The 26314-nt window shown below is 39.4% G+C and overlaps 2 protein-coding genes and 1 long non-coding RNA gene across 3 annotated transcripts in view; 1 reads left to right on the forward strand and 2 right to left on the reverse strand.

The window, feature by feature from the left end:
* The window catches only part of LOC138625196 (uncharacterized), a 177488-nt gene that overhangs the window by 110056 nt on the left and 41118 nt on the right, over positions 1-26314 (reverse strand). The window lies entirely within an intron of this gene.
* On the forward strand, positions 1043-14336 carry LOC138625193 (protein FAM163B). The gene is made up of 3 exons (XM_069705949.1): positions 1043-1613; positions 10739-10854; positions 13265-14336. Exons 2-3 carry the CDS (start codon positions 10762-10764, stop codon positions 13706-13708), a joined length of 537 nt encoding a protein of 178 aa, XP_069562050.1. The 5' UTR covers positions 1043-1613; positions 10739-10761; the 3' UTR covers positions 13709-14336.
* adamtsl2 (ADAMTS-like 2) overlaps positions 24056-26314 on the reverse strand; it is a 40595-nt gene continuing 38336 nt past the window's right edge. Inside the window, exon 19 of the mRNA XM_069705920.1 lies at positions 24056-25390. Coding sequence (XP_069562021.1) covers positions 25263-25390 — 128 coding nt within the window. The 3' untranslated portion in view covers positions 24056-25262. The remainder of the gene's footprint in view (positions 25391-26314) is intronic.

Consider the following 26314-nt stretch of genomic DNA (forward strand, 5'->3'; position numbering starts at 1 on the left):
GCTTTATCCTTTAAATAATTCACACAATAAAATCTTTTCTTTCTCTGCCTCCTTTAAACTGGTCTTTTCTTGGTGCTGCTCAAACTGGAGCGATCTAGAAGAAAGAGGAGACAGAGACAGGAAGACTGTGAACAAAAACCAACACAACAGCAAGCTAAAAAGTCATTTTACTGTTTGAGTAAAGAGATTTTAAAGCCACAGAAATTAGCCTGTAAACTTTGGCAACTTCCACATTATAGTCAGATTATTCGAAAGTGTATTTTCTAAACTGATTCTTTATTTACCTGTTGATAAAAATTGTAGACTCTTATTTATTTAATTTTGGAGAGCTTTGGTGTTATACGATGATTTTAAAACCAAAACCATCATCCATCATCTTCTCCTAACCATAATGTGTTTTGTGTTAGCCCAATGTTTAGCACCTGAGGGGCACCTTGTGTTATCTATATAAATAATGTCAATATAAAATGCCAGCTGCTTTGAAAGATGACCAGTAATAATAATTTGATAGATAAAGAAAGTTCACTGTTATTTTTTTCCTTCAATCCAAAATGGCAGAATTCATCATTTTTCTTGTTTTTTCTTTTCTTTGTATTCTATGTTATACACACACACACACACACACACACACACACACACACACACACACACACACACACACACACACACACACACGCAATCGATTTATAGTCCAATTTTGATCACAAATCGCACTAGGTACCTGACTAATGACTTTGAAGCGTCAAACTCACAGACTGACTAGTGTCGCCTGGAGAGAAAATACTAATGTCAATATATGTAGTTCATTCCACTTTATATTACATATCTCAACTGATTCTAACGGGGGTAAAAGTAAGATTACTACTTGGAGCTGGCCAGATGCGTACCTCTGGTATTTTTGCAGCGCGCGCTGCTGTGACGCACCGTTACAGCCCGTCGGGTCAGCATCGGAAATGAATGCGCTGCAACGCTGACAGGATGAGACCGGATCCGGTGTGCAGAATATACATCCACCAATTAATTATCAGCGGACCCGAGCTTTTCTCCTATCAACTCGTCCTCACACGATCCTCTGGATCAGCTGCTTTTTCTGCTTTTTCAAGGTTTTGTTGGGATTAAAGCCAAGAGAAAACCTGGGGACCGGAAACGAGGAGGGAAAGTATATTCCAAGAATATTTGGAGATTAAGAGTTAAAGACTGCTTTTGTACATACAACCAGTTCTGTAGAGACCTGCACTTTTAGGAAATGGAACATATCCGGGAGAAAGTATGAAAAGACAGTTCCTGCTGACTCCGTTTTCGTCTGTTTTTATTTGTTTTACGCACGTGTTTAACAGCTGTGGAGCGAAACACAGGCTGTGAAATTACACAAGAAATGTGAAGACACATTTGTCTTTTTCCTTCACTGAAAGTGGTACAAATCTCTGCAGCTGGTTCTTATACATCACATGAGCGTGTGGATAAAAAAAAAGAAGCTGCTGTTAGTTTTGGTTACACCTCTTCCAGCTGAAGTTCGACCTTCCCAGCCGTCACCTCTGGCCACACACCGGGGCGTCCCGAAGTGGAGCTGCTGCAGGTGACGCCATGAGACGATCCAAATACTAATGTGATGGGTAAGATTACCAGTTTGTATAGATATAAGGAGTGCAGTGTGTGTAACTGTAAAAAGTGGGCTTTTAAAATTCGTAAATGCACTAAAACACCAAGTCCGCAAAATAGAGCCTTCCAAACACTATGATGACTTTATAAAAAAGTTAATTTCAGTTCATTTTAGTGTGTATTTGATTATTCAGTGAAACATATCACTTTCCATTTCCTTAATTTATGCATAATCGCGATTTCAATCTTTCCCTACAAATGTATTTCACATAAAGAAGGGACAGAATTGAAAGAGTGGTTAATTCCAAAGAATTTACAAAGCGAACTTTATTAATAATTTGTCCATAAAGTCCTTCAAACTGTCACATTTAGACTTGACACCAACAATAAAAATGGTCTAAAACGTTCTCCACATTGTCAGCAATACAACTGTGGTTAGGAGATACTGACTTATTTAAGTCCATCCTATTTATTGTGCTAAAAGTAGCCTGATTAAAATATTGGGAAAATAAATGTGGATATGTTAGTCTTACTTTTCATAATTTTATGGTCCTGACTTAATAAAGCAGTTGTGGTGATCTCATTAATAATTTCATATGCCTTAAAGGGCATTGAGATCACATTGTTTTATTTAGTTTGGGTGAGAGGTGTCAGAATAGCTAAAAAAAAAAAAAAAAAAAAATTCACCTATATTTGTAGGGCGCAAATGTAGTTAAAAGAAGTTAGAGCATCTTCCATCAATTTCTGACTTTGAATAAACAAAATAATTCTCAGTATCATCAATTAATTGTTAGAGTTGGTATTTTAATTGAATTTGCTGACAGCAAGAAACATCTGGAACATCACCAGATGTATCCTTTGTGTTAATAAGAGAGATTCACATTCAATTTTATTATGCGCCAAAGGACAAAGACGACGCAAGAACCACTGTCATCCCACATTATGTAACCATTATCAGTGAAGGAATAAGAACATTAACATTGGTCTTCAGTGGGCATCCATCAGCAAGTGAATGTTAAAAATGTATCATTTAGTTTAATATTTTACTTCACCTCTCCCCAGTATATTTACTCTCATATTTGTCTTTTACTTATATTACACATTATGTAAAATCTATTATTATAATCACTTGTATTACATATTAGTTTTGCCATAATTATCTGATTGTTTGATGAGAAAATAGAAGCCTGTTCTGTTACAAATCAACTTGTTTCCTATATTGTATAAATTTAGATTTCATTTGTCTTTTGATTATTAAATAGGTCTAGCTGTTATGTAAATACTGTGAAGGTGTGAAAATGCTCAGTCCACAGACCGAGGTACACAGCCTGCACTGAGCCACTGTGATGTTTGAACAAGCGATTTGGACTTCCAAAAGTTTGTTATGTCTTAAACGCACATTCATGCCACATGTCCGCCCACAGCCTGGCCCACTGTCCAAACTTTTATGAGGAACACTGAGTGTTCATTAGTGGAACTTGTAAGCAATAAGACCGCAGAAATCCAGTGGTTGGCACGGGCGTTACTCTGAAAAAAGGTCAGCCAATCAGAAGAGAGGGTCATTGATATCAATGTACTTTAAGACACAGTTATTAGTAGAGCACCAGAGAAACTTCAGATGTAAAACTATATGAAGATGATTTTTGGTACTTAAAACCACAAAAAAGTATTTTAATGGATTCAAGACTGCAAAAACATGTAAAATATGAGGTCTTTCATAAATTCACTATTGTCTCTTTTTTCATTATATTGCCGCAGCCTGATTTGATAAGTCTTGTTTCAAGATACTAAAGCTTGTTTCTTAAAAACGGGTATAAATAATCCTATTTTACCTGCAAGCTTTGATTTATCTGAAGAAAAATAGACTTATTGTAACATATTAATAGATACAAATTACGTTACATGATGGAGGCCTTATTTTTTACTTCACTACAACATATATCAGATTACTTCTATATTATTTAAATTTCTGAGATATATTTATATCTAAGGAGGAAGATATGTTGTGTTTAGTGGGACTGAAGCTCTCAGTAAGCAGATGGATGGATGGATGGATGGATGGATGGATGGATGGATGGATGGATGGATGGATGGATGGATGGATGGATGGATGGATGGATGGATGGATGGATGGATGTATGGATGAATGTATGGATGTGTAGGGGGATGGATGGATGGATGTGTGGGTGGGTGGATGGATGGATGGATGGATGGATGGATGGATGGATGGATGGATGTTGACCTGTGAGTGTGTGCCTGTTCCATTGATTTGTGTGATGCTGACTGACAGTGTGGGTGTAAATGACTATCTGGCATTCAAAGACACTGCTGTCTAGAGCATGGTCGCTATGGAAACCCAATGCAAAAGCAAGTGATGAGCTGATCCATAAGGTGCTAATGAGAGGGGACAGCTCATTACCAGTTGTCTGAAATCTTCTGAGTGGATTCAAGTTCAAACACATCCTCGACTTTGAGTATGTCATAGAGCTCCAACAGACTTCATCAGCTTCATCAAACCTTGTACCATCAGGTCATTAAAAAATGGTGTTGAGAGTTCCAGTGGATTACTGTGACGAAATAGGACTTCTAATATGAAAATGAGGTGGCATGTAAATGTGTGCTTTTCTTTGACTTTCTTTGAGTTGTGAAAGTAGTTTCATTGATAGAAAGATATGTGGTTACAGAGAGACTTTAGGTTTATTTCGGCTTCCCAGCAGGAATCTTTGACTTCTTTGTTTTTTGACTTTAGATTTCCGCATGTATTGGTTCAGTTGCCTCCATCTTGTACTCCTTTGAACATTCGTAAGTAAAGTTATTTAGTTTGCCTCATCCTTGTGTCCCATGTTGTGCTTTTGGGTCCATAAAACAGCAAACAGTAATTTCAGGAAATTAATCTTTAACAGATAACTTCAGCCTTTTCTGAGTTCTGACTTCAAAACCCAGCAAGGGAGAACGACTGCAGGGGAGACTTTATAGGCTCAGTGGCTGTGGCTGATTGGAGACCTGAGAGCAGGTGAGGTGGGTGTGGCAGGCAGGAGAGGAGGGGGACCTCTGGTGGGCAGAGAGAGCAACACAAGGGACAAACCAAAAGATAAACAGTCAGACCAAAACCACGACAGTGCCCTAAGACAACTTATGTTGAGATTTGTGATATGGGTAAATATATAAACAAATCAATTGAACTGACCCTTTGATCGTATGCAGTGGTGGAAGAACTACTCAGATCCTTTACTACATAGAAAAACAGCACTAAAAATCATACTTACGTAACAATACATAAGTATTAGCTGCAAAAACCTAAATTATTAAAGGAAAACTTCTGGTTAAGTTCATCTAATTCATATAACCAAAAGCATTATTATATATAACATCAGTAGATTATCAATAGGCGTATACTGTTGTATCAGTGAGTGAGTGACATGTTTCTGTTTTAGCTGCTGGACGTGGGGCTAGTGTGAACTACTTTTAATCCTGTTGTATATCGAGGGATACCAGATAAATGTGACAGGTCGTGGGATGATTACTGGGAGAGGAGAGAATAAAACTCAAAATTGTGAAACAAATGTTTTCAGTTTTTGGACTTTTTCAAATTTTATTAATTTTTGTAGACATAGGATCATTTGAACATGTATTGACATGAAGCCATATGAGAGGTGCAGTTGTAATAATCACTATTGGTGGGGCTGCTAATAAGTTAAAAGAGTTGGGAACCAGTGTTACATTTTACTTGTTATCCAATGTGTCAAATCCTCAATAACTAAAGCTGTCAAATCAATGTAGTGGAGTAAAAAAGTAATGTTAAGAAATTTAACTATAAGATAGCATCAAGTGAAAACACTTAAGTACAAATAAGATTTAAATATGTTTAAGTACAATACTTACGTAAACACAGTTAGGTATTTTCCATCACTGTTTGGTGGAAATGTACTGGTTATATATAATGGTAGTTATTTACTCTCTAATTTATAGTTTTGAAAGACAGAAATGCAAATTTCAATTTTGTCTGGAGTCAGCCGAGAGGTGTTTACTGTCTGGTGATGTTTTATCGGGTGAAAATTTTAAAAAGAAAATAGGCTTGGGCTTGAATGTCTCTTTCCAGAACCAAACTTTAGATGGATTCAAGTAGTTTTTGACTTTAGTTTACATAATTGTATCTTGCTGTCAATGACTTTGAGACCTGCATTTGTAGTTTGTTTGGATGATCAGCAATTTGTTTCGCATGTAAAACAAATTGTACACGCCGGCGTATACACACCAGGATTCTCCTTGATAGTTTTTAGCCAACGATGGAAAATGTTGAGAGGATCCAAAGGCAGAATCTGCCCTGTGTCAATCCAGAGAGCCTTTTTCTCCCTTTAAGAAGTTCTCAGCTATTTTTGGGAAGTTTGGTGGCGTGACCCCACGATACAATGCACTCCTGCCGACCTTCGTCACGCCCACACAGGATGCAGAGGAAATGAAATGATGATGATGATGATGATGACTGTGGCTTCAGTCACATCTCTTCTCACGTGAGTCCTTTGCATCTTGCCTGCTGGCGTTTCACTATTCATCAGTGCACATTTTTTTAACTCTGCTTTGGTTCATGACTTCATAAAACATGGGGGAAAGCTGAATATGAGTGATTCATAATTTAAATTCACACTATTAATGTAACATCAGGGATGAGTGAGTTCAGTCTTGAGGAGGATATGTGAGTGAAGGTTACATTAATACAGACTTGATACATTTCCATCAGTTGTCACATGAAAGGGTTGAGGAACATTTCAGTGTCTTTTCAATGGATTAATTGTTCTCTCCATTTATTAATACACACTTAATTCTGGATTGGTACCAGATTTATTGCATTAAACATGAAGGAAAAGTGAATAACAAAATGCATAATGTGTTTCTCGCTTATGTAATTTGAAGGACATTATTAACAGACTACTTGTCTTCACTCATGCAGGAAGAGACAAATACCTTGTCTGGATGCTAAAGTGATTATTTTCAAAACTAAATATTTATATATTACTTTCTTTGACTCTCCTATCACTTTTTAAAATTCAATGGTCACAGTTTTTTGCTCGAGCTGATTCAATATTGGTGATGATGTAGAACAGATATTTTTATTTATTTCATAACTTACACAAAAACAAGCATCATAAACTGTCCTGAAGGCTGCCGCTGTGCAGGTCGGTGGGTGCTTCGGTGTTACTGGAGGTTTGCACTCTGTTGACGGTCTTATTGTTTGTTAAATTGCTTTGGGAGCACTCAGCTGAGTGCTTGAAAGCAAAAGATGCAAAACATTTAATAAAATTCAGTGACTGTAACTTGTGAAATTCTAATCATTGACGAAAGGCTTGTTTAGATTTCCATCTTTTAAAAAATTGTTTGTGAAGCTGGAGGCTGTTAATAAGATGAATCCTATCGACTCAATTTGAATTGACCCCATAAACATTATACCAATTCTGTGAGAATTAATGCAACTTACACATTCTATGGATATTATGAGTACTTGATAATAAGCATCCACAAATCCCATTTTACACTCATTACAAACTTCAGATCGTACCTCATAAGGTTTTCTTTATTGTCACAAGTAATCCACTGTTTATTGTGATTATTCACTTGCTCTGGAATTTTCTCTATATACTGTATACTCGGCTAAAAGCTCATATTGTTGAGATTGCATACCAGAGAAGGGTCTCAAACGCAGGACTTGGGCTAATCAAGTTGGCACTACATGTGCATTTCCTCTGTAAGAGTTGGTATTGGGAGGAGATTGGAGGCTGACAAGCGAGAGCTGTGTGTAGCTGAGAGACAGGGGGCCGAGATTGGGCTGGCATGGGCTGAGCTGAGTGGAGCTTGGTGGAAGATGAAGCGTGAAGTCGTGAGCAGGTAGACTGATGAGCCGGGGAAAACAAGAAGTAAATATTTGCAACGGGAGAACAATCTTGGACTAAATAATCTACTGTAAATGGCCGAGAATATACGCAAAACCAGGGTGAAAGTATTGAAGATTGATGAGCAGATGGACTGAAGGTATGCAGATAATCAACCGCTCATCAGCAGCCAAGAGAGGTGGAGAAGCCACAACCTTTCTGCTGCACATACACCAGAACAAAAAGGAGAGACAGACAGGGGAAGCACCGGGAACACAGGGAGGGGGAAACATGGGGTATGTGTGGAGGGAGGTTCTGGCCGTTACACATGTCTGAGACATAAGTTGCCATTTGTGAGAGAAATGTGGTGAAATGAGGTCATCAGTCCAAAATGGTGGCCCTACGGCTCAATGTAGGACACGTCAACAGATGGCTGATTTGGGTGCTTCAGTGAGCAAAGGCAGCCTGCAAGTAAAATGAAACTGTCAAAAAAGTTTGACCAAGATGTCACAGTGTGACCCGGCCATCCAGTCAAAATACAACAGGAAAAAACTGGCCAACACACCTCATCGTGTGTGCCATCGAAAAAAAATTGTGAAGAGAAAACAACACCCTGTGACACACTCTGACGTGCTTTTAATATGCTGTGGCTTTAAATATGTTATGGCTTTGTCCGACTTAGATTGAGACCAAAATTTAATCAGCACTGTGTGACGCGCACTAAACTGACACAAATTTTGTTGTCGTGCAGTCACGCTCGCCTTTAAATGTGTAGTGACTGCTCAACGAGCCAGATGTAAACAGAAGAAGTACGAATGACCAAGAGAGCCCAGAGATTCTATTTACTATGTTGAGAACTTTTATGCCAAAGTGTTTGTTTTTTTGCATCTATATTCTGTTGGTCTTGCAGGGCTTGATTGGAAATGGTGGTTCTGAACATGCTGGATACCGTCCTAATGAAATATGTAAAGGAAAACAGCATCTGTCATTTGCTTAAATGACTAAAGAGACTTAAAACCCTGTTTTTGTCTGGCACAGGTTAATCACAACCACTGATTGTTACGTTTAAAAAATAATTTGATTTACAATGGCATAATTAACCTCAGTATCACTCTTAATGGCAAATTAATCAATATCACTTTCAGTGAATAAATCTACCAATAATACAATTTGGCGTGGCTGTGGTTGGTCTGATACTGGGGCGCACTTTCTGGGGGCGGAGCATCCATATCCAACAAGCTGGTCGATGGAGATGCTTAGTAGCGGTCTATGGTGCTGAGGTCAGTGACCAAGCCACCACAGGATGTTTGGTTCCTGTCACCAGAGTAGTGGGCTGGCGGTCCGTGCCTGTTCCAGGCTCTGACCTGGCGTCGGACGACACTCGAGCAAACAGGTCGGCCACCGTACTTACCTGGGCAAACTGATCCCTTCTTCCCCAATGTGTGACCTATGTTGGGCCTCTCGGGCTTGTTCACGTAGGATTTTATACTCTCTGTGGGCCAGGGAGAGATGGTCCTGAGTATCTTTGATTTCCTGTTGTAGGAAGGTTGTAGGTGGGTCTGATCCATGATGTGGCATTCATCCAGGAGCTTGATTAACTACTCCACATGTTCTGCAGGTTGCAGCTAGGCTTGGCGATGGTGTGACAGAGTTAACTGTCCGAGCAGAGTCGGAACAGTATGCTTCTCCCCCGTTGGGTTGCTAATGCGGGCAACCAATTTAAGTATCTTGTCGTCACAGGCATTAACTGCATAGCTGTTGAGATTATCGAGGTCGCTGACTGGGAGCTTGGTGAGATTAGCGACCACTGTCTGTGGGTTTCCAAGCTGTTATGGCACATGCAGTTCTGCCTTTCTCGTAAGTCCCGTAATGTCTCGTCTGTAAGGTCAATGTTAGCCTTGTTGTGAAGAACACAACACACCACAAAGAATGCACTGACTCTCTGGGGGCTGCATTGTAATGTATGATTCGATCGTTCCAAACACAATTTTCAAATGAATGTTCTATCACTGACCTGGCACCACTGAAAACACTGGTAAAAATATGTTGTGGGCATAATGTATGGGATAATCAGCCCCGTTTTTTAAATGGATAGCCATCGCCACCTATTCAAGGGATGCATCCCTCCTTGAATGACTATAGAAATGACAGAACTGGCTAAGATGAAGGAATCATGTCCAGACCCAGGATAGTTGGCATACACGTGTCACAAATTACCTGAATATTAATGGAGTGGACTCTTTTTTTAGCGACGGACTAAACTGGAAGTAACTGCACGAATTGCAGAGCTGACAGCGGACTGGCTTACCCAAGCAACTGAGCTCGGCTTGTGTTGAAAAGACCCGGTGGTGAGGAAGGTCAGTGCCGCTGACACTTTTACCGCTACCTGGTGGGTTGGCCTCAATATCTGGGGCCACAAGTCTACAAATCCTGTTCAGAGTGTCTCTGGACAGGTGCCTCTTGTACCTGAAACATAGGTAATGAAGCAAATGATATTCCCTATGGAGCACTCATATATTCAAGCCAGCTAAGTCCTCGCTTACCACTATGCTAACTTCAATAGGGATAAAATATTTCAGTCTTACTTTTCGGCATTCCAAATGTTATCAGAATGAATGGATGAAACTCAGATTGAGAAATGAGTCCGTTCGTGTAGATTAGGACGCTTTTTATTTCATTTATCCACCGTTTTATAGTCACATCAGTAGTAAAAAGGGATTTTTACACTCTTGCTGCATGGCTGGAGTTTAAACATTTTGAAGGTGTAGTATAAATGTGTACAATTTTCAGAGTAACATCATTTTGTCTTTCAACCCCCCACGCCCCTCTTTCTAATTTTCTCTTTTATTTCTTCATCTCAAATTTTATTTGGTTTTTTTTTGGTCATCTCTTCAAATCCTTGGTTCCCTCTTGTTATTTTTCATCACTTTTTTTTACTCTACTCTTTGTAATACACTCTTTCCTTCCTACCACAATTTTCCTCATTACTTCTTTACCCCCGTTTCCATTGTCTTGCCTACTTCCGTCTTCATTCCCGCTTCCGCCCTCCTTCTTCCCCTTCCTCACATTATACTCTCTCCTCATATTACTCCTTCCTCCATTTCTCTCCTTACTGACTGTGATTCTGTTTGTCCTCTTTCTCATTCTTTATCATCTCCTTCTCATCCTCGTCTTCTCTCTTCTCCCTGTTTCACCTTTCATCTCTTCTCATTTACTCCCTCCTTTGTTTCCTCCCCTTACTCTCCTCCTTTCTGTCTTCCTCCTCCTCCTTACAGGTTGTTGATGGAGAGGATTTCGAATGTCAGCCGGGACAGTGGTCATCGCAGGAGGAATTTTGGCTACAGTCATCTTATTGACCATCGTCGCTGTACTGTGTTTATGTAGGTTGCAGGTATGACTGCTTAACTGTTCACCATACATCTAATGTTTAACAGAAAAAGTACCATAACTGACACTCATTCACAAATCAAATCAATGAAGATTTTTGGATTTTTTTTTTTTTTTCATTCAATGGGATGCTCATAGTCATCCTTTCCAAAATCTTCACTACATCCCCAAATTTTTCTCAGCAGAGTTACTTAATACTTGTATCAATTTGCAGAGCAACAAGCCCTAATGCTTTATCGTACAGCATAATTAATCAATACTGAATGATGTGTTTCTTGTCGTCTTATTTTTGCAATGTGAAAACTGCAGACACAAATCATTTTATGTTTGTGAGGGAATTTTCCTAAATCATCAGGTTTCTCTAGATAAAGATAGGACCCACCAGATGAAGGGGAAAATACTCCAAATGACTGGGCTATTATGACTCCTCACATTGATGGTCTCTTTGACTCCAAGTTCAAACCGGCTTTTCTCCCAGGTGGCTAAAAGAGTGGCCACTGACTGTAGATGGGTGCAGACTGTTGTGTCCTGGCCCTTCTGTCTTGTGCAATTCGCTTTGCTAGCGGCTGTTTGGCTTCCCCAATGTACAATTCAGGAGAATCGTCCTGGCACTTAACAGTGCACACTATGTTGCTCTGTTGGTGCCGAGGGACCTGATCCTTTGGGTGGACCAATTTCTGGCACAGCGTGTTTTGGGGTTTAAAAGCCACAGAAACAGTGTATTTTGGAAAATATACATCTCAACTGTTCTGACACTCTTGCCACATACGAAATAATCACTGGTTTACGGTTCAATCGACCGAGACTCTGTTTAGGTGTCTTACCGGCTTTGACAAATACCCAGTCCAGATACTGCTGATGGCACCGTCCAGGGATAATGATGGATACTCACTACGTCTTTAAAGAGATAGTTCGTCCATCTTGTTCCAAGGTCACTGTGACCTTAGTCTCTCTCATCCATCCATCTCCTTCTCATGAATGCAATATCTCCTTGAGGGAATTTCTTCAAACTTAGTTGGTAAAAATAAAGAACTGATAAGATTTTGGTGGCCAAAGTTCATGGTCACTCTCACTTTACAGGCTTGTGAACACGATATTATAGCAACGCCTGAAGGAATTTCTTCAAATGTGTCAAAAATATTTGCTATGCCTCAGCACTAAACTGGTGGTCGAAGGTCAAGGTCACTGTGTCCTCACGTCTCGTTCTTGTGAATGCGATATCCCAGGAACGCCTTCAGCGAATCTCTTCAAATGTGGAACAAACAGTGACTTGAACTTAAGGAAAAACTGGTTTGATTTGGGGGATCAAAGGTCAAGGTCACCGTCACCTTACACGGACCCATGCTAATGAGCAGGATGTTTGGGAAATGCTTTGATGAAATGTCTTCAAATTTGGCACAAATGTTCACTTGGCCTCATTGATGAAGTAATTAGGTATTGGTGGTCAAAGGTCAGAGGTCATGGTCACTGTGACCTCACTTTCCCATTCTTGTCAATGCGATATCTCTGGAACATCTTGAGTGACCTTCTTCAAATTTAGCACAAGCATTCACTTGGACTTAAGGATGAAATTAATGGTTTTTGTTGTTCAAAGTTCAAAGGTCAAGCGAAATATGACCTCACGTCCATCCTATACATCAGTCCCATCCATGTGAATGTGATATCTCAAGAATGCCTGAAAGAAATGTCTTAGAATTTGGCCCAAAAATGTACTTGAACTCAAGGATGAACTGATTCGAATTTAGTGGACAAAAGCAACTGTGGCCTCACAAGACAAGTTTGTGGCAATAACTCAGTAATTTATATGTTGATTATGACAGCGACCCACAAATCAACAGTGGATTATCCTCAGACAAATCTTTTGGTTGGAGTGAATCTTGTCTCAAGACCTTTCTCTGTCAAGTTTCCTTTGCCCCACTGGCCAGTAACTCCTCTTATAGCTCTCCTGGGTTCCACAAGCTGCAAGGAGGCCCCTGCTACCCAGACCAAAGCCACCTCTTTACCCACACGTTGTCCCCACAATTGTTTCATCGACCTGCTCACAGGCTGTCTTTCCCTAAAAGTTGACTTTACTCTCTCTCAACACTGGAGAGATCTGCCATTCAAAAGAACATTGATACTATACATTTTTGACTCAGTCTTTTACCCAGTCCTATTGTACCTTAGCCTGATTTTTTTGATTGTTTTGCATCATCCTTGAGATCTACTGCCTCATTATTTCGTACTCTTTACAAACTCCAAGTAAAGAGCCGGAACTGTCTGTCGGTGTCCTGGGTCATGCATTTGGGTCCCGCCTGTACTGCACCAGCGTTACACCTGGTCTTTGCACTGTTGGCAGTGTTAACTTTACCAAAAAGCATTCTACACTTTGATTCTGACCTGTAGTTCTTCCCTCTTGTTTTTGACTGCTCCAGTATTACTGTTGTAAGAGGGAGGAGTCTGAGAAGGGGGAAGAGGAGGAACCAGAGCTCGCCACCATGTCGCCGTCCCGCCCCCTGGCTCTGTCCGCTCCTCCTACACCTCCAACGCCAGAGCACTACAGCAGTGAGCCTGAGACCTATCCTCCCACCTTCATCACTGAGGCCAACGGGCCGGCTAGTTACTCCCCAACCCCTCCGCCACGCAGGTGCCAGCGCTCGCATGCCTTCTGCCCATCCTGCGCCCGCTGCTCACTGCCCTTCTACCTACAGCACCCAGAGAGGCTGTGTAACGGCGGTCGCAGGATTAGCTACAGGACTGTGCAGCAGCAGGACCTGGAACTGCCCATGGACCTTGCCAGCTTCTACCAGAAGCTCAACCTCATCCGCTCCGTCACCATGAGGGAGGTGGTCACCCACAGCGTCAGCACAGACGTGTAGGAGCAGGCAAGATGAAAGCAGCACTGTTGATTTTAACAAGCTACAGAGTTGGTAGTGTTTGCAAACACTAACTTGTCTGTTCTAAACATTGTGCTGTGGTTGCAGTATTAATACTGTGCTGTAGTGATTAATGGCTTTTACAGTAGATGACACCTCTGGGCAGCCATGTTGGAGGTCTACAGTTTTAAAGCTACTGCAAACAGCAGGATGCCCCTCTGATCATAAAATGTGTTTCTGGAAGACTTGAACTGACTAATTTTGGTCAATTTTGACTGAACACTAATAATTTGTGACCTTTACGTCTGAGTTTGTGTTTGCTGATTAGTTAGTTCGGTAGCTTATCAATATATGTGCATCAAAGTATATACAAGACAATTTACAATTTTTGTTTTTGTCAGACAATTTACACAGATTTTATGTGTTTGAATGCACCACATAGACGTCCAGTGCAAATAGGATGGTTTGTAAATGTGGCTGATAATAGTTTGTTCAGGCCAATAAGTCTGTTTTTATTTTTAAATAAATCCCATGTGCAGACCAAAACTAACAAGTACTTTGTGTGTACCACAGCCTGTTATTCCTCTGTGCCATAGAGCTCCACTGTTGTCTATAAAATAGTATAAACACATCACTGTTGCACTGGATGACATGTTCCTTCATTTGCATGGACACACACCATAGTTTGTTTTCTATGCAGCCTCACATTCACCCTCCTGGTTCCACAAATACTCACTAGAGCACCAAATGTTGAGCTGAAAATAGTCCATAACAAATGCACAATTTCCTCCTGTGTAACATTTGTTAAGATCAGCAGAGAGAAATAATTGAGCCTTATAAAAAATAAGAAAAAAAAAAGAACTGTGAGGTATTTCTGAGTTGTTTTTAACCTCTTCAACATACTCAATTTAATGAATAAATAGGATCTACCAGAAAGAAAACATCCTAAAGTTTCTCGGGAAAGATTCAGAAACAGCAGCGGGTCTTGGAAGTCATTAAAAATAGAAAATTGACCGTGTCAATGTTGTTGTTACATGACACCATGGGGCTATGAACAAAATGCCTCAAGTTCGATGAATATATCACAAAACATGACAAGTCAACATGAAGTTTCCCTCCTAAAGGGACATTTGAGCCTCCAAATGGTCACAAAGCCATTTTGTTTCTGTTACATTTGTTTTTCTATCGAGCATTTTTTTTGTGACAATTTGGTAAACAAAATATCCATCCATATTTTGTAAGTTCTTGTCTACAGCTTCACATTGATATTGTTTCTGTAAACACATTGTTGGTTTTGGTCTTTTCATGAGATATGTTGATCAAAGACAATTTTAAATAACAACAGCCTTATTCTTCAAGGAGTAAAGCTCAGTCAGGAGCTTTCATTTGGAGACCATTGTATGAGAGTGCTGTCATTGACTCAGACTGTCAATAATTTATTCTGCTGACACAAAAACCTCTTTCAGGTACTGTTTCCCAGAGCACTACTCTGTTCCCGTACTAAGGATACAGTTTATGTACTGTATATGGGTCCTGTGACAGAATACTTTTCACACCACTTCACTGTGGTTATTTTTGCAGTGGAAAACTATACCAGTGGATGTTCACACTGGCAACTGCAGTGTCCAGTAACTTTCACATTTGTCCTTCATTTCTTTAATTGTGAAATTCATTCTCTGAACATGTCATATATGGTACAACCCTGTCTCCCAAAAAGTTGGGGTGCTGTGTAAAATGTAAATAAAAACAGAATGCAAGGATTTGCAAATCATGTAAACCCATATTTAATTAAAAGATAGACCAAAGACAACATATCAAATGTTGAAAAAGAGGAATTTTATTGTTCTATGAAAAGCATGTGCTTATTTTGAATTGGGAACTGAGGAAATCACTCTCTGGAGTTTTGGAAGGGAAATGTTTTCCAATTCTTGCCTGATTTAGGATTTCAGCTGCTCGACAGTTCGGGGTCTACTTTGTCATATTTTTCATGCCATGATGTGCGATAATTGTTTGAATTATTACCCGGACACTTCTACTATGGAGCCATGCAGTTGAAGTATGTAGAAATTATGGTTTGCCATAGTTTTGGTGAAATAAGGAGCACCCTCCCTGAAATAGAGGTTATCTGGATGAAACACAGAGTGATGATCACCTCAACATCTTCACTGCAGAGAGACTCTGTCTCTCTAGAATTCTCTGTTTACATCCAATAATGGTATTGGTCTGTTGCCAACCCAATTAACCTAATTAATTGTGAGATGATCCACAAGGTGTCTTTTTTTTAAGTTTACACAACTTTTCCAGTCTTTGTTGCCCCCGTACCAACTTTTTTTTGAGACATGTTCCTGGCATCAAATTCAAAATAAGCACATATTTTTTCATAAAGCAGTGAAATTTCTCGGCTTTAACATTTGATACGTTATCTTTGATCTATCTTTTAAGTAAATATGGGTTGAGGATTTGCAAATCATTGCATTCTGTTTTATTTTACACAGCGTCCCAACTTTTTTGGAATGGGGTTGTATGTTTCAGTACTACAGTTTGTTATCTGTCCAGGCTGAAGCTCCTATGCATTCACAATCCAGGTGTTTTCACCTGATTACACTTCTTTTTATGTAAGTAGGTCCAGATTTATGCTGCGTTCAAATGGAACTCGTGAGCTTGTGGTTCCAACATGGGAAGTCATGTGCACCGTATGCTTGTCGTTCAAGTGATTAAAGTCATGAAAACCGATTGGCAGCAGCAACATTAGCGGCAACTAGAAGCCACAATCTAGCAAGCTAACGGGGATAACATGAAGCAGGAAATGTAAAGGCACAGAAGGAAGAGATGAGATCACCATTTTCCTCAGACCTAGGCTATCTTCCAACTTATTAAGACAAACTCTACCTGACTAAAATTACAATATATTATCTCCACATCTAACGAGAAAATTAATTTCCATGGCCTCTGCTATTCAGGTCAACGTCAGCAAACACATCACAACTCGTAAACTCGAGGCTTATGGAAAATTCAGAGTTCTGACGTCATGAGTACCACAAGAGGGGTCCGTTCACATGTTGACTTTACACGGCAAATACGACCCCATTTTAACACAGGATAAGTCCAGGTCTAATTAGCAAAATTAACTAAAAACATCTGTGTAGGTGTGCAGAGGCCTTTGGGATAATACAAAAAAAACAACTATTGACTGTATATAAAGATGAACAATCATCACATCCTCCTTATATACAAAAGTGAAACCAAAATATGGCGACAACGGGCCTTGCCGTCTTACGCTCTTGACATCCGGTCAGGCCTCTGAACTTCAGCAACTACATTTCAGCTGTTTCGCCCCCATAGATTGGTTGTGGTCTCGGAGGTGGGACCTCGATACCACTTCTCTAATCCCTGCAAATGACGTCACGAGTGTGAGATCGCAGCACCTATTTCGGAGATATTTTGGCTTCACTTCTATGGAGCTGTGAAGTCGCTTTAAATTTGTTAGTTCAAGTTATTAGTTTGGTCGCTTTAAATTTGTTAGTTCAAGTTATTAGTTTGCCACCATTAAAACATAATTATTATTCAGAAAATCACAATAATCACAACCAATATCAAAATAATTCATATTTGATATAGTTTACAGTACATTTCCATATCAGACACTAATTATTACATTTAAAAATGAAATATTTAACATTTAGCATTCAGAAAATTAACTAAAATTATTCACAGAATGTGAAGAAATAGTAGTCTTGACATCATGTCAAAGACAACTATATTGTGTTGCACAGATGTCTACTGAAGTTTGCTTGCTAAATAGCTAAGTGAGTTACTGTAGTGTCCAGCCTGCCCTCAGTCCAACATGAGAGGAAGTGGCGGGGTTATTTTCCAGCGTTGGAGACAGCTCTTTGCAAGTAAATCAATGAAGTTCTTACCAACCTTGCCGGCCTCTTTATCACCCCTCTCCATGCGTCTGTCATTCAGGGTGCACATGAGAGCATGGCGTGGGCGGGTCAGTCCCAGCTAATAAGTCCAGGGCTGAGTTTCTTTCTGTATAACATGACTAACTGCAATTAAGTTTATTTTGCTGTTTGTTGATATGCAGTTCGACTCTGGGTTTGTGACTTACTCAATTAGCTCATCATCTAGCAAACTTGGACAATTTTATGAAGCAAGCAAACCAGCCATACTGACCATGTTTGGACAATTTAAATCAGATCTTTAGTACAGCTCATGACAACACAATGTGTAGTGAACAACATTACAATACATGGTTTCGCAAAGGCTGTTTTCTTGTTACTGTGGTTTACCTAAAAATAGAGATAAGCAAGCAATTATGTAAATTATAGACGTAGCAAATTTGACATTTTGGATGTTGATCAACTACTGAGTCCATACAATCGAACTTTTCCATGATTAATTATAAAGAAAAAGATAACTCACAGCAGGGCAAAAATACAAAGCAATAGACCAAATGGAGCGGGCTGAAGGCAGACTGCCTGGAAACTACAGTGACTCACTATTGCCTCTAAACGTAATAAGTGGTATTACAATATGCATAGTTTTATGCATATTGCACCTTTACAAAATTAACTGTAATTATTTATTTTCTAACGTTAAATTCCAATAGAAGATGAATCAGTTTACATCAGGATTTATTTATATTAAACGAGATTTCGCATAAATACTAAAATGCCCTCTTTTAGAGACACCACTGAGAGTTTCACTTGTGTAAATTTGTCAGCACGGAGGGTTTTTTTGTGTTTTTTTTAAGATTATAATTCAGACTGTAGAGACCTGGTGTTAATATGTCAGTATGTGTTGAACTTTGTTCACGGAGCGCTGCAGTGCAGAAAACTAACTGCATTTTTAAGGGCTCTTCTGAAGCATTCAATGATCCAATGACTGTGAAATCTGAAAGACATTTTTTCCTGCAGTAGATAGATGTTGTACTGTGTGCCAGACTTTATGTAATATTTTAGGAGTTTTGCTGTAGCATGAGATATCAAGCATTTATGAAAAAAAAAAAAAAAACACATTTGCAAAATAAGTGATTCAGTGGCACATTTTGTTATTTCCTGATGTCGATGACAGTTGGTATATTTGGAATAGTTGGTAACTTCACATTAGAGTAGAGAAAGCAGCTCGACTCCTGTGACTAGTTTTCTTTTTGTCAAAAAAAAAACATACAGTAGAAGCGGACTAAAACTTTTTATTTAGAGCAACACTGTAATTTAAAGATAACATGTATGATAAAATAGTATGCTGCTAAAAGAAAAAGGACCTAAGCTCGGTTTCTTCTCATCGGCCCGCTCAGAAAATAAGTGTTTGTCCCTCTGTGTTCAATGAAAGTGTTCAACCTGGGGTACGAAGACATTGTGATGATCTGACAATGATCATGAGTATATTAGAGGAATAAACAAGTGCACAACCTGCAATGCTACAGTCTAAAACACATTTCTAAAAGAAGGAACAACGTTACCGCAGCAGTTCGCGTTCATTCATTTTTAACACAATTATTAAGGAAAGGCAGTTTTCAAGCTTTTCAAATAAGCAAATACATATTCTTCATATGTAAATCATCTCAAAATTTTAGACTGGGGCATATCAGCATTCTCACTACCCCTTTTCCTAGCTAACCTGCAAATTTAGCATACCTTTATGTCATTCCTACACTGATCAACAGGTGAGTTAAACACAGTAACTGTGTTCAGTGCTGGCCAAAAATTCATCGCCAAAATTGTATTCTACTGACACTTTTACACTAAAATATCAACGTGTTCAAACTCCAGACTTCCAGACATATGGAAGAATTACAACCTTAGAATAGTTCAAAACTCACTTGAGTTGTGTCTGATTATTTCTAAAAGTAATAATTATGACAAACCTGTATACTCAACTTAACTTGACACAGCTGTCACCAGCTCTCATAGGCTGCGGTCATACTGCCAGCCCAAATCCTATTAATGTCATATCCAGATTGTGTCAGGGTCGTTTTTGAAAGTCAGACCAGCCAAAAAAAACCACATGAAATGCGAGTTTTGCAACCCAGATCCAAACCACATTTGGAGGTGGTTTGAAATGCAATTCCAGTTGGATATCTACAGATGCGTCTCAGTCCGGCCGCTCTGTTGGCTCAGATCGGATTTCTTGCATCACGTCAGTTTCAGAGTGATAGAGTGAGCAGAATCTATGCAGAGCACAATCAGAAAAAGTCGTACACGTCGTTACCACAGCCACCCATGCAGTTAGGTTGGTGATGTCTGGACCAGTCTGGAAACACCAAATCCAATCTGTTCACTGCCGACAGTCTGTCCTAAAGATCTGATTTGATTTGCAGTCTGAACGTAGCCATATATACCTGCTACCATGGACGTACACATGAGAACTGGACTTGAATATGGCACCTGATTACATGAATGGGAATTGTTCACCTGGTGTATGAGCCAAAAATGTTTCCGAGCTTCTAGGGTTTGTCATATTTCCATTTGCCCCAAAAATTTGTGATGTTATGATGATGTCAAGAAAATGAAAGTAGCTTTTACTGAAAGTAACACCCGGGATTAATACAACATACGACCCAAGCCTCAAGGAACAGCATTGGGCTGTGCAGTATTTCCTGTGTATTGGCCGAACTGTAATAACTTCTATCTTCATCACATGATGCACAGTGCCCCAAAACTATTTTTTTCTCTTATACAATCATTGGAACGGGTATGACGGTAAAACAGTTTAAAAACTGTTAAATTACTTTTTAATTATCAGCGTGTGATCCATTTGTAAAGCCAAGAAAAGTCGTATGATACTTTTATTGAATGCTGTTTGAAGGAGCCATCAGGAAGTGAGTTGGCGGGAATTTAGGTCGCACATTGGCTTTCATTGAATTGCCAATTTGGTTAGAAAGGTCCTTAACTGAGTGAAATGACGCAGCAGTATTGAAGTGGAAGCCGTGATAAGAGCTTGTTGAATTCTCTAAATGCCAAAGAAAGGTGCTTCAGTGTTTCCTTTCTTTTGTCCTTTTAACCTGGTGTCATGGCAACACGAGTAATACACATACCTATCCACTAGGAAAATAAAACCGTATGGAAATCCCCATGGTGAGGGTTCAGAAAAGCCAACCATGGTGAGGGAAAAACCACACAGTTAGGGTTGGGAATAGAACAAAATTGATAAGCGCTGAGCAAAACTTCCAAAAAGCACTTTGTCATCTCCCAGATTCAAACCCGGTCGCCTTGGGTCAAAGGCTGTGATTTTACACCATCATATAATGATACAAGTTGGAATTGATGATGTTGATAAATATGATTGGACAGGAGGGTGATTGTAAGCAACCGTTCTTAATGTGACAACCATTTTGTTTTACCTGCAGGGTTTGTAGCATTTTTTCCTTTTTCATTTTAATTCAATAGTTATGCCTTTATGATATATATGTTACATATATATTGACAAACCTTTCACTTCAATGAAACTGTTTCACAAATACCAGCAAGGTTGCCTACTCTCACACCTGTTTCAGGATCTGTCTCTCACTCTCCTGCAGCACATGACGTAATAGCGGTAAATTTATCAATTACTTATAAGTTTTAAAACTGCGCTGTATGTCAACATTTTAAGGTATTTTGACAAATTTTCAAACAAGATATAGGACTGAAATAACTCCTTTATATCGACCTAGTTTGATGTTGTGTTACATAATCTGTTTCTTTGAGCATGCTCAATGGGCTCAGAATTGTGAGCACATCCACGTACCTCATAAAAGAAGCTTGAAAAAAATGTGTTTGCATGTGCACCACTAACCACCTTTAATTCAAATGAATCCTGTAATCCAGTATCCAGTTCTGCTTCATACATCCCTAACAGCTGCCTGCACATCCAAGAATGTTGAATTTGCAGACTGCTCGGGAGCCTCGGGGTTCGTCAGATGTAGGAGTCACAGTAGACTCAGTGCTTGTTTGCCTGAAGCTTATTAGCCTGTAGCCTGTATCAAATACTGATGCAGAATATCTTTCTTTCTGAATAATATATATGTCAGGAGGTTACTATGTCAGAGAGAAAGATATTCTGCATCATTTGATGATTTGATACAGTAAAATATTTTGCTGAGTCTGATCAGCTCTGCCTGGTCATAAAGTTCGAAAACAAAATTAGTCGAATTCTGACTGAATTTTGTGCTGGAAAGTCACCTTGTTTCTACTTTCACTCACCTCTATAATCTCAAAACCCTGAGCTCAATTACAGCGGAGATCGAGACAAATCTATACATGGATATGAAACAGATCATCATAAGCAAAGTACTGCCCACACAGTTGCCTGTTAAGTGTTTTGGGTTGTAGACAGTGCAGATTGGGGAAGGTTGGGTTCTTGATTGCATACAGAGGAATAACATCCTGGCAGTCTTAATTTTGGGGACAGAATCTCTGCAAGAGAAAATATGTCCTGTCAATCAATAAGGCCCTCAGACATGATTTCATTCAAGGCATTTTGGAAGATGACGCTGCAGGTTGTGAACTTGAATGAGTACAGAACCACTTTTGTTATTCAGTGAGTGTTTCCTTGCATTAAATCTTCAGTCTGTTTTTCATTTTACAGAAGACTAAAACTGTTGAATTTGTTTCTTCTCCTTCTCCTTCTCCTTCTTCTTTAAGTGTTGATGTGTTTCTATTATCCTGTAATGCAGTCGCTGAAGTATGATGCTCTCACACTGACCAACAGGGGGTGTCAGCTGTCGCTACTGTTGAACCTCAACCTTCTGCAGATGCTCTGTGTGTGTGAAAGTTATTTACAGTGTAAATAAAATGATACAAAACAGTTTGGTAGCTGTGTAATGTGTTCTGGGAAAAATCAGACGAGATCAGACGAGTCTGCTGGTGTCCATCAAAATTAGGTCACTGAGCAGAAGGGAGGTCACTGAAGGACTATGATGCTCAACTACAATGATCACAACATTTCCAGCACCACTTTCAACCTTTTCAAGGGCTCATAGCAGAAAAAAACAGATATCGATGTGAACAACCATGAGGCCATAATTATAGTTTCAAATGTGGTTCAATTCCTTTATTTCCTATTTTTTCCTCTTCTTTTTTCTTCCTATTACTTCTTTACTGTACAGTGTTTGTAACTGAGCTATTATTGTTTTTGGTAATGACTCCCTTGACAAAGGAAACCATATCGGTTAGATAAAGAAAAAAAAAGATCCTCTCTGTAACTAATGATTTTCTCTTGAAACTGTTCTAATGACTCTGAAAAAAAAGATAGTTTAGATTGTGAGTGTTACACCATTGTTTTTAATTCAGTCAGGGCACTCCGTCAGGTTCAACCATTTATTAAATAAAGACGTAAATTTTGTGACTCTGCACAAGTGACGCTCTAGAAAAATCTGAAGAAACATGACATTGACTTTTCCTGAGAGCACAACCACCCTGGCAGAGCTTGAGATTCACAAGATTTGGATAAATAGACACAATATAAACAGAACAAACTTTTGTCAATGAGGGAAGAGGCTGTGGGGGTGGGGGAGATTTGCAACGGTTCTGTAGTGGATCGGGAATGATGTGGGGAATGAATGAACGGTGGCACTGTTTTAAAGTGCACTAACTAGGAGGGACAGACGAGAAAGGATTGGACAGGAAACGGGCTCGTGACAGACTCCATGCCTGCCTGAAATAAAATAATAGATACTGCACGAAAGTGACAAGTCTCGGCTTTAATTCGAAAAGGTTTGTGTCGCTATTTGAACACTTTCAACACATGGTGGCCAAATTACAAGGGTTCACTATCAGTAACTGGACATTTAAATCAGTTGTGTGTTCAGATTCAGCCAAATGTATCAAAACTGACTGGACAACATCTTATTATTCAATCGGACATCAATCCCAAACAAACGGCCAAATCAACCAAAGAGCTTTTCAGAATGAAGAGCTGGAATTTCCTCAACTGGACAAATCAATGACCTGAACGAAGCATGCTCTGATGTCTGCGCGTCCAAGGCTTCGGGCAGTTTGTGGCTACAATATGTTAACTAATGAGGATTTTGTTTGGCTTCATGTGTATCTGTACAATTACTTCTGAACCCATAAACTTTGGCAGCAATGTGAGACGGTGTCTATCTCCCACGGTTCTTTCTATATTTATGTAAAGCCACTCAAATTAAATTAGACTTTAATGTAGTACTCATTCTTCCACATCTATATTAATGTGTTGAAGGACAAAAAGTTTGTTGGTGTCCAAATATTTTTTGGACTGTAAATTGATTCATATAAAAATGACAGAGACACATATGTTCATTTGAACTGTTATTTAATTGAAATACAAGTCAAGACCTTTAGTCTTTCAGTTTATTATCAACAGTAGACAATGTCCATACTTACGTTTTGTACAAAGAGGTATCAGTTATATAAAAACAGTACAAAATAGTTAAAAAGGAGACATACATGTACACGTCTGAATACATTTCAGCCAAACTTCAAGTGTCAGGAATCTTTCTGTCCGTGTTTGTGTCAACTCTGTCCTCCTCTGTCACGCACATAGACCAGAACTGGCCATCAGCTGAGTCAATGAATAACCATTGGCATCAAGGAGCATCACGTTAAATGAAAATGTGCTATGACTAATAAACGTGCTTCCATATCCTGTAGGCGTGCCGGCATGGCGCCAAACGGCACGGGGTGAAATGGAAATATACATTTGTTACTTCTGTGAGGCCATGCCAGACACTAAAACTGGAACACAATTAAATAATATTCCATAAACAGGATCTGTATTAAATATTCTATTCATGCAGTATATTCAGATGAGAAATAATTTAATTGATCTTTTAAATCGCAGCGCTGAACGGCTGCTAACTGACGATGGAGGTCCGTGAGACTATAACACTGTCGACTCCACTTTGTCTCCGACTCCGCGTGTTGTTAGAGGAACATCTTCTACCAGAAGTGAACACTTGAGCAAGAAATAATCAATAACAGCTGATACAACAGAATCATGAGGAGGAGGAGGATGAAGAATATCACCTGTTTCTTCTTTCAGGTAATTATGTTGGGATGGTGGAGATGATACTGGAGATGGTCACGAAAAAACACGTCTTCAGTAAATCTCTGCTTTCTTTCATTACTTGAATGTTTTTTGGGGGGTGAACGGCTGCTGCAGGTGAATTCATGTTTTACTGACACTCTGCTGTTTAATATTTTAAAGTCCATCATATCAGAAAGTAAAGTAGTGCCCACAAAATAAAAAAATTAAGATTGATTTCCTCAAACCACTCAATGGTCTTATTACACTTTTGCTTTTGGGGCAAATCATACCAAATAAATCAGAAACATTGATTACTGTGTTTGTAAAACAGAATTATGTAGCTCGTAGATTAACAGGACTTTATGCTACATCATTTAAACTATCTACCTGACAAATGAGACCACGTTTTAAATCTAAGTTATCTATGGAAGTTCTGCTTCTTAAAAGCAGGCTGACTGACTTTTTTTCTCATTATTCACAGTAACTGCTGTACAAGTAAATGTCGCCGTGCGTTTCCTCATGCTGGAGTTAGAGTCAGGGTGGACAGAGGCTGCGGTGTCCTGGACTAGGAGGCGGGAGGTCGTATAGCACGGCAGGAGTGGCAGCAGGCCTTGCTGTAGTACCAGTGGCTGCACAGGTTGACCTTCAGAGCCAGCAGGCAGTTGGTGGAGGGCCGGTCCTGACAGCTCTCATCTGGGACATGATCAGAATCGAGAGTCATTCATGGAGGCAATTTAATTAAAAAAAAAAAAAAATCTAAACCCAGGACCTGGTTAAAATAGCCTTGGACTGTCTTTTGATACCAAACTCACTTAAGGAAATATGAACGTTTTCTGCGAGACTGCTATGTCATTCAGAAAAATTAGCTTCTTTCAGCAATTGGGAGAAACTCCATCATATAATTTTAACACAACATCTTTCATTACAAACAAGCGACAACCAGCAGTGACGTCACCCGTTGGTTTGTGAACGGCCATTATGAAACCTTGAGTTCGGAATTTGGCCGGTGCCATTTTGCTAGTTCGGTGTGGTTTGGAGCAGGAAGTGACCATATTTGGATGAGTTGGGGGAGGAGCCAGCGGTGGATCTGACCAATCTGATTGGAAACCTAACGATACTACGTCCCGCCCACCGATAGCTGTAACCTGACTGCACCACAGGCCTGGAGTTGATTTGGTGCAAGAGTACACGGTTGGATTTACATGACTAATGTCATTGTGATCATTTTTACTTCTGTGCTGTTTGTGTCTCCTTCGCTCTGCAATTACACCACCAAACCACCAGTTGACAGTGGGTTTCTATGCCACCCGTTGTTTCTGTGTACTTTAAACAATGCCAAACTAAACTGAGTGGAAACTGTTGGAGCTAGTAAAAGTTAAACAACAGTTACTTTAACTGAAGTCACTGCAACACAAACAAAAGGGAAGGAGACCATTAGAAGGACACAGAGGCAGTAACAAACTAGATAGATAGATAGATAGATAGATAGATAGATAGATAGATAGATAGATAGATAGATAGATAGATAGATAGATAGATAGATAGATAGATAGATAGATAGATAGATAGATAGATAGATAGATAGATAGATAGATAGATAGATAGATAGATAGACAG

The sequence above is a fragment of the Brachyistius frenatus genome, unplaced genomic scaffold (genome assembly GCF_029030835.1).
Source record: "Brachyistius frenatus isolate BFR_SWC_R1_liver_20210118 unplaced genomic scaffold, ASM2903083v1 Contig_60, whole genome shotgun sequence".
NCBI classification, from domain to species: Eukaryota; Metazoa; Chordata; class Actinopteri; family Embiotocidae; genus Brachyistius; species Brachyistius frenatus.